This window comes from Gorilla gorilla, chromosome 15 (assembly GCF_029281585.2).
Source record: "Gorilla gorilla gorilla isolate KB3781 chromosome 15, NHGRI_mGorGor1-v2.1_pri, whole genome shotgun sequence".
Classification (NCBI taxonomy): Eukaryota; Metazoa; Chordata; class Mammalia; order Primates; family Hominidae; genus Gorilla; species Gorilla gorilla.
Genome location: NC_073239.2, coordinates 33285622 through 33294608, shown reverse-complemented (window position 1 = coordinate 33294608; position 8987 = coordinate 33285622). Strand labels below are relative to the sequence as shown.

Below are 8987 nucleotides of genomic sequence, written 5' to 3'. Positions count from 1 at the left end.
CGATGAGTTCTGCTTCTCCTTCATTCTGTGAGCTCCCACCACAACCTGCCCCACCAAATTGAATAATTCCCTTTTTGCTTAAGTTCATTAGAGCCAGTTTTTATTGCTTACAACAACAAACAACAACAACAACAACAAAAACCCCTAATTGATCCAAACACCTACCTTGCAATGCTGTAAAAATTAAATGATACGAAGTGTGTCAAGTGCTTAGGCCAGTTCTGGCAGCAGTGCAAGCAGTCAGTAAGTGGTGAGAGTTGTCTGTAAGTCACCACTCGGGGCAGGGCACAAGGAGGGAGAGGGGAGATTGTTATCGGTGTGCATTCCACTGAGAAAAACCTTCCCCCAAGAGATAGAAGGACAAACAGAAGGGAGGGAAGTCCAGGCTATGATATGCTCGTTTATTCCAAATGTCTTTATTGAAACAGAATGATAGAGCAAGAAATAATGAGGTCTGGGTGGATGTCTTTGGGCGCAGGATGGAGTCCAGACCCAGTGGTTACAGTGTGGAGCTCTCTCCCTGTCCCCTGACTCTGGCCAAGGAAGTGAATGCAAAGCAGCAGGGAGGAGGCAGGGTGGGGACGGCCCTCTGAGCTCTCCGCGATGGCTGGCGTGAGGTGCCTCTGAGCCTTCTGGGCAGCCCTGCCTTCCCTACTCAGTCTTCCCGATCTTCTTGCCACCTTTCTGTGTGGGCCAGCCTCCCGCCAGGGTACTCAGAGGCCGCTCAGAGGGCAGGGTTGGGGGTGGCAAGCAGCGGGACGTGGTCACAGCGGGTAGGGGGTGGCTGCCGCAGCAGGGAAGGCCGGCGACACAGCTCCCCGTCCCGGAGCACCTCGGGCAGGAGCTTGCGCTTGGTCTCCGGCAGCAGCATAATGCTGAGAATGCAGAGGAGGGCGCAGGCCGCCAGCACCACGTGCTGCAGGAAGGCTCCATGGCCCATGTGGAGGCGCTGGGCCGGGCCGCTCAGTCCTCCAAGCGCCCCTAGAGCCATGATCAGGCCCAGGCCACGGCCCCTGGGGGGAGACAGAGGAGGAGCTCAGACCACAGCTGTAGCCTTGCTGGGCCCTTCTCCCGCAGCCCCCCTCCTCCAGCCCGCAGGCCCTGTCCTCAGGGGTGGGGTGGGGGAGCGGGAGGTGGAGGGGCCCGGCTCTGCCCCTGGGGGCACCCCTGCTCTCACCGGACAGTGGTGGGGATGACCTCAGCAGCAAGGAGGGTGCTGAGGATGGCGGCAGCTTGGGAGGAGAAGAGCCCAAGGACAGAGAAAGTGGTGATGGCAGCCTCGTTCAGATCTGCAGAAGCAAGAGGGATGATATGAATGCAGGTGGGGAGGTCAAGGCTGGCCTAGTCCCGGGTGTCATCCCCTTGGCTCTCTGTTCCCATGGCTCTAGCTGGGCAGGCTCTGGGCATTCAGTAATTGACTGGGAGAGCAGATGGGGCTGTGGGGCCAGGTGGAGGCTCGTGGAAGAGCTGGGCAGGGTCTGGGGCTTGTCTTGGGAGGCCTGTGCCAGAAGAAATGGCTGTGCCTGTCTGAAGCACCTCTGTTGGGGTTCCCTTGTTGAGCCCACACTGTGGGGAAGGTAGGATGCTCACAATCCCACAGGCCCAGCAGGACCAGGGAAGCAATGCCGGTAAGGGTCATGGAGAGAAGAAGGATGCCCCGGCGGCCAAATCGGTCCACGGTGACCCCCAGGAAGACACAGGCCAGGGCTGCGGTGCCGCTGGCCAGCAGAGAGCACAGGTAGAAGTCCGATGGGCTCCCTCCTCCTCCCACAGGCTGGTAGCAGTGGCGAATGGCATGGGCAATGAAGCTGTGAGAAGGGGTGGGGAAGCAAAGAACAGAGCCTGAATCGCCTCCCACAGCCTTCCACAGTGCGGATGGTCCTCCGCAGGGGTCCTCGGGCCTTCCCACCCAGCCAGCCCCCATTCCAGCTACTGGCCTGGCCCTCAGCCCAGACACCCAGGCTCACTTGGTGAAGCCCAGGATAAGCAGATTTTTCCAGATGTTGCGGTAGTTGAGGAGGGAAGCGAAGGAAAAGGAGGATGTTGCAGGGAGAGGGCAGGTATTCTCCAGGTCTTTGGGAGAGAGAGAGGAGCTGTCAGAAGAAAACCCTGAGATCCCAGGATCCTCCCACATGGGTGGTGGGGACCCTGGGAGAAGGTGGCACAGCTACAACCATGCAGAGGGCACCATCATGTGTGCAAGTGAGGCAACACTCACAGGGATCCCTGTCTCTTACCCTGCAGGGCCTCCTGGGCCTCCTCCCCCAGCATCTGCCCATGGGGCCGGTTTCGCTCAGCCAGGATCCTCAGCACAGACTGAGCCTCCTCAATCTGCCGCTTCACTATCAGCCACCGTGCGGACTCCAGGAACAAACCAGGCCAGCTGGGGGCAGGGGGGAAGGGGTATACTGTGAGGCCTCCCTTCTCCTGATCTAGGGGTGGGAAATGTGCACCTCTGAGGGACTGGGGCTGGGGTAGGCCTGGACCAGGGGTAGTTGGAGAAGAGGAGGGGTCTCCGGGCTAGGGCTAGTTTGGAGGCAGAGATGGGAATTGCCAGATGACAGGTGAAGGGTAATACTGACCCATAAAACAGGAAGAGGATGCAGGGAGCGGTGATCATTCGCTGTAGGAATCGCCAATCCTTAGAGACAAGGGCCAGGCCCAGGAACAGGAAGTGCCCTCCCACCCCCACCAACTCCCCTGCCAGGGCCACCCGAAGCCTCTGGGTTGGGTCGCACAGCTCCAGGCCTGGAGATACAGCAGGGGTGGAGAGAGGAGAGGGAGGCCAGGGAGGAAGAAGGCATAAGAGAGAAGAGGAAAGAGGGAGGGAGGAGGACAGAGAGAGAGGTCAGACCCAGAGTGGAGGCTGCAGCCATTGCCTCCCTTGCTAACCTCTGGGTGGCAAGGATTGGGGAGGTTGTTCAGCCCTCTCTCCTCTCCTGCTCAAACCTAGGAGGGCTCTAGGGCCAGAGTCCCGGGTGAGTGTTCAACATTTCCAATTTATAGGCCCTTTCCCATCAGGCCTCTTATTTGACCTTCACATCAACCCTTGTCCAAGGTCACACAGCTAGGGACAATCCTTGTCCCTGGACTTACTGCTGTCAGGGGAATAGCACCTTATTCCCCGGCAGCAGTAAGTCCAGGACAAAGACTTTAAAGATTGTCGGGAGGGGGAGATAGGTGTAGAGAGAAGCAAGAGCCCTGGATTCTTCAAGGGGGCCTGGGCAGAAAGATAGCTGAGATTCTAGGCAGCTGAAATGTGGCCTAGGGGGCAGTGAGGATGGCCTGGCGATGCAGGCAGGTAGGCATGAGACCCAAGGGAGGGAATTCTGGGAGGGTGCCACTTACGCATCAGGTAGACACCCAGGTCAACACCGGCAAGCAGAAAGCCCAAGAGGAATCGGAGGGCCATGACGCCTGTGGAGGAGCCTGCAGCAGCCCCTCCTACTCCACAGGGGCCCACCAGCCCCAAGGTCAGCAGCACAATCCCGCGACGGCCAAATCTAGAAAGTGGGAAGGGCTTCTGGTCACCCAGACTCTCTGGTGGTGGGAAAGTTGCTGGGTAAGACCCAGCTGCACACTTCAGAGCTAGAGGTATGAGAATGAAGTTCTGGGAGCAAGAGTTGGACAGAGGCTTGAGAAGATGGGAAGGGATGGGGACCATGGGTGGGTGATGCCTGGCTACTGGGCACTGGGGTGTGGTTGTGGTTCTGTAAGAGGTGGGAACATTGACTCTTGGGCTATTGGTCAGAGATTAGGACACTTGTCAATAGATGTGACATCACTCAACAGAGGGGATGGGATATTGCTTAGGGGATTTGGGACCATTCATCCTTAGGAACAGAGCTAATGGTCAGTGGGCCTGGAGCTTATCTTGCTCAGACTGTTCAGAGGAGATGTGGGAGGGAGGTTCATTGATATACAGAGTTGGAACTATTAACCTGTGGAGGGGAGGCCATTGGCCACTTGTGCATGGGGATACTACTGGTCAGTGAAGGTAAAGCTAATGATATTAGGGGACTGAGTAATTGATTTTTGGAGATGAGGCCATTGTTGCATGGAGGTGGGACATTGGTCTATTAATACATTAAGAATGGTCAGGCTGTGCGCAGTGGCTCACACCTGTAATCCCAGCACTTTGGGAGGCCGAGGCTGGCAGATCACGAGGTCAGGAGTTCAAGACCAGCCTGACAAATATGGTGAAACCCCATCCTTACTAAGAATACAAAAATTAGCCAGGTGTGGTGGCATGTGCCTGTAGTCTCAGCTACTCGGGAGGCTGAGGCAGGAGAATCGCTGGAACCCGGGAGGCAGAGGTTGCAGAGAGCTGAGATTGTGCCACTGCACTCCAGCCTGGGCAACAAAGTGAGACTCCATCTCAAAAAGAAAGAAAAAAGAAAAAAAAGAAAGAAAAAAGAAAGATCAGTGGGGACATAGACATGGGTCTATTAATCCATAGGGTAGGACCATTGATCAGTGGGATGAATCTATTAATCCATGGGAATAATCAGTAAGGATAAGGTCACAGACCAGGGGAGATGAGACTATTGGTAAGTGATTATGGTCACTAACTATGAGTTAGTGAAGACATGGTTACTGATTCTTGGAGGCTGGGCTATTGATCTTTGGGGATAAGACCATTGATCTATGGAGATGAAGATAGGGAGCCTCTGGTCATTGGAAAAGGGGCACCAATCCCTGGGAGTTAGGCTATTGATCTAATGGGGTGGGGCATTTTTCCATGAGGATGGGCTTATTGGTTAATGTGCTGAAGGCTACAGATTTTAGGAGACCAAATTATTGATCTTTGGGGATGAAACCATTGTTCCATAGGAATGAGGCTACTGGTCTGTGGCAATGAGACCACTGATGCATAGGGATGGGCTACTGACCTGTGGGTTTCGGATCATTGGCCCACAGAGGTGTGTGACTATTGGGCAGTGAGGATGGGTATTGATTTTAAGGAACTGGACTACTGAATGTTGGGATGGCTTTGATCCACAGAAGTTGAGTTATTAATCCACTTGGATGGAACTGTGGATCAATGGGGCTGAGTCTGATCGGAAGTTTAGTGCAGTGAGAGCATCTGGTCGGTGGTGAAGGTGACCAGAATCAGAGATGAGATTTTTGATCTGTGGGAAGAGTTATTGGTTGCTGGTATTGGGTTGTTGATCTCTGCAGGTGAAGCTACTGACTCATGGAAACGGGGATTTCGGTGAGAGGATCTCAAAGCCCTGAGGATCCATGAGGGTGTGACTTCTAATCTATGGGCTATTCACCTACAGAGGGTTGGGTCATTTGGTGGCAGGCATGGGACTGTGGGTTATTGGGTCTGAGGATATTGTCTTTGGAGATAGTTGACTTGTAGGGGAGGGGTCGCTGGTCAGAAATGGGGTAATTTGTTTGTGAAGTTGAAATATTGATCAGTGGGAATGGAGCTGTTGGTGTTTAGGAATTAACATATTGATCTTCAGGAATGAGGTCACTGAGATGGAGCTAACAGTCCATGTGGGCTGTTAGTGGGGATGAGACTATTCTCTTTGGAGATGAGGCCATTGATTCACGGATAGGGGGCCACTAATTAGTGGGAAGGGGACTAATAGTCCATAGAGGTCGAGTCATTCCCTTGCGCGGAAGAGGTAGGGAAGGTGTATTTCTTGATGGGGAGTGAAGTTGAGATATGGATAGACCATTGAATAGAAGTCCAGAGAAGACTGCAGAGTCCAGCGAATCGTCTTCGACCTCCTGTAAACGCCCGCTGCTTGGGTTAGCTTCCCTAGCACCCCCTCCTTTCTACCAGCCCTGCCCCCACGACAGCCCTCACCTGTCTGCGGGGTAACCCAGGAACAGGTAGCCGGAGGCAAAGCCCAAGATGAAGAGGATCTGCTCCAGGATCACCTGCCAGCCCAGGTCACACACCAGATCCCACTGGGGATGTGAGAAGGGTGCAGCGGGCGTGAGGCCCCGCCCTCGCCGCTCTCTGCCCGCCCCCAGACCCGCGGCCCGCCTGGCCGCCTCACCTGGCCGATGGCGTTGGTGGTGAGCACAGGAAGGCCATTATAGTCCCAATCCTTGAGGCAATGGTTGAAGTCCGGCGGGGCGAAGCCGCTGCACGAGGGGTCGGTACTGGTGGCGACACGGCTGGCGGCGCTGGCTGCTAGGGCAGCGCTGGCGACGCTGACGCCGCTGGCATTGGGAGGCTGCTCCCAGCCAGAGGCATTAGGGGGGAAGGCCCCGTAGTGGCAATGCAGCGGGGGCGCCAGCGTGAAGATGGGGTCCGAGGCCATGCCCAGAGCCACGAAGAGCACCGGCAGGCAGCAGAGGCCGAGCTGCAGCTGCTGGCCGCCGCCCAGCGCCCCCACCTGGGCGAGCAGCGCCTCAAAGCTGAGGGGGCCTGGGGGCACGGCCAGCGACAGGCTGCTGCCCAGTCCGTCGCCGCCCGCGTCTCCCTCCCCCTCCCGCTCGCGCTCCCGCTCACCCTGCAGCTGCTCCGTGGGCACCGCATCTCCGAGGGTCCCGACCTGCTGTTGGGGGGCAGGGGGTGGCAGGAGAAGGGTGAAGCGGAGGAAACCGCAGAACAAGGGCAGGGGGCGAGTGGGAGGGAGGGCTAGGAAGGCAGTCAGGGGCGGGGGATGCGCAGGAGGAAAATGCCAGGCGCTCCGCGGGGGCGGGGGTGCTGGGAGAGGATGGCGTCGCCACCTGGGGCTCGGGCACTTACTCCGTTGGAGGTGGGGTTGATCTCTACAGTGTTGTCGATTTTGCCGCCGCCCCCGCCATTGGGCTCGGGGGTCCCGGTGGCCACCCGGGGAGCCAGCTTGCCGACCGCAGGGACCCTGCCGGCCCGCGCCGAAAGGATGCGCTGTCCTCTGGCTCAGTTGCGCGCCGGCTGCCCGGACACAGACAGCTCGAAGAGATCCCGCTCTGCAGCTCTGCAGCCGCGGGCGCCTCCTTGGTCTCTGCGATCTCTGCGCTGCTTTCCCCTCCCCTTCCTCTAGACTCTCCTCCCCTTCCCACGTCAGCAGAACCTTCGGTCCAGACTCTTCGTCAGAGAGAGGAAGGGGGGCCAGGGCCCAGGGGAGGGAGGGAAGGGGGGCTCTGTCGTCTCTTTCCTGGGTCTGCGGGCCATTGCGGTAAAAAAGAAAAAAAGCTGAAGGATAGTAGCTAGTCCAGGCAGATGCTGGAGATTCTTCCTCTGCTTCCAATCATTTGCCATCATTCATTCATTCATTCATTCACCCATTCACTAATCAGTAAAATTTAAGTGTCCACTACGTTCCAGGACTTGCGCTAGACTTTAAGGATAACAGGGTGGACAAGTTCCACTTTGGAGACCTTTACTCCAGGGAGACAGACATGTAAACTGGCTATTACAGTACAATTTATGCATATGGAAGACGGTCTTGGCCCTGTATCAGCCCTAGCTTCAGTCCTCTACAAGGAGACCACTTTCTTGGGTTTCATCACTCCCATCCTGTTTGAATCTCCATTTCTCAACAGCATTTGGCACTGTTGACCTCTCTTCCTCTAAACACTCTCTTCCTTTGCTGCTGAGTCTCTCCTGCTCCCCTTTTCTCCATTGCAGAAATCGTCTTCCAGCTCATGGCATTGGTACTGAGCATGGGCAGGCCATTATCCTCCCGGTTCTTCAGGCAATGATTGAAGTCCAGCGGGGTGACGCAACTGCAGGAGGGGTCTGTATTGGTAGTGATGAGGCTGTGGTGCTGGCTTCTAGGGCCATTCCTGTCTGTATCATTTAGACACCATCGTTCAGTGTCTGGAATCCTCACAGACTTAGTCCTAGGCCCTCCTCTCATCTCACTCTGTCTCCACCTTGGGATCTTACCTGTGCCCACAGCTTCAATCACCACCCATACAAACAATACAAACCTGACGCCCAGACTGACATCTCCAGCTTCCACCTCTGTTCTGAGCTCCAGACCTATGAAGCCACCTCTTATTTGACCTTCACCTTGGATGACTCACAGGGACCTCAAACTCATTATGTTCAAGACCAAATTTTTGCTTTTCCCCCATAACTTGGTTGGCTTCCACTGCTTTTTTCTGCAGCGAATGGCACCCTCAACATCGCATTGTGGCCAAATGCTCAGGCAACAGCCCTTAGGGCTTTCTTTTCCTTATCCATGTTGAATCCTTTACAAAATTCTGCCCATTTTACTTCCTATATATTCTCAGACACCCCACATCTCTCCATCTCTACCATTATTAGTCAAGCTACCTGTTGCAAAGACCATTTAGCCCCCTAATTCCTAACTGGTGTTCAGCATCCGCTTTGTTTATACCTCCTTACCACCTGTATGTCATTTATAGTCAGATAGAATGATCTTTTCAAAATACAGATCTGATCATGTATCTTTCCTGCTAACCAGCCTTCAGTGGTGTCTCCTCACTGTCAAAGTGAATATTAAAAATCTAGATACCTCATACATGGTTCTACATGCCTGGTCACATGCTGTCTGTGGTTCCGTCTCACTTCTTTCCCCAAACTCTCTGCACTCCAGCCACAGACCTTCTTCTAGTTTTCCCAGTGCCACGAGGCCTTTGAACAAGCTGGTTCCTGCACCTAAAAAGTTTCTTAGTCACATTTTTCTCATCCTTCAGCTCTCAGCTCAAACATCTTTGCTACATAGGAGTCTTCCCTAACCTCTAGAATTGCTACTCAAAGTGTGGTTCATGGACCAGCAGCATACCTGGGAGCTTGTTAGAAATGCAGAATCCAAGCCTCACCCAGACCCTTGAATCATAATCTGTATTTTAACCAGATCTCCAGGCATAGGTATTATACATTAAAGGTAGAGACACACATCTCTAAGAGATTTGTTACCTGATAGGTACTTTATTCTCTAATCCTAGGTAAGGGCTAGAAAGCAGTGTTCTATTATTGTCAGACGGGAAATCTTTCCCCCTTCTCTCCACTGAACCACACTTTTAACTTGTCTCTGTTCAGAAATTTTCCACATATGGGAAAC

The 8987-nt window shown here is 54.6% G+C and overlaps 1 protein-coding gene across 1 annotated transcript; it reads right to left on the bottom strand.

Moving 5' to 3' along the window:
• Positions 1-387: 387 nt before the first annotated feature.
• SLC22A17 (solute carrier family 22 member 17) lies at positions 388-6871 on the bottom strand (the record flags this gene model as incomplete). The annotated part of the gene is made up of 10 exons (XM_019009683.4): positions 388-1013; positions 1178-1289; positions 1537-1808; positions 1968-2073; positions 2238-2383; positions 2583-2748; positions 3349-3503; positions 5825-5928; positions 6021-6524; positions 6719-6871. Coding segments are annotated over 10 exons (2007 nt in total), but the record flags the coding sequence as incomplete, so codon positions are not given.
• Positions 6872-8987: the final 2116 nt, after the last annotated feature.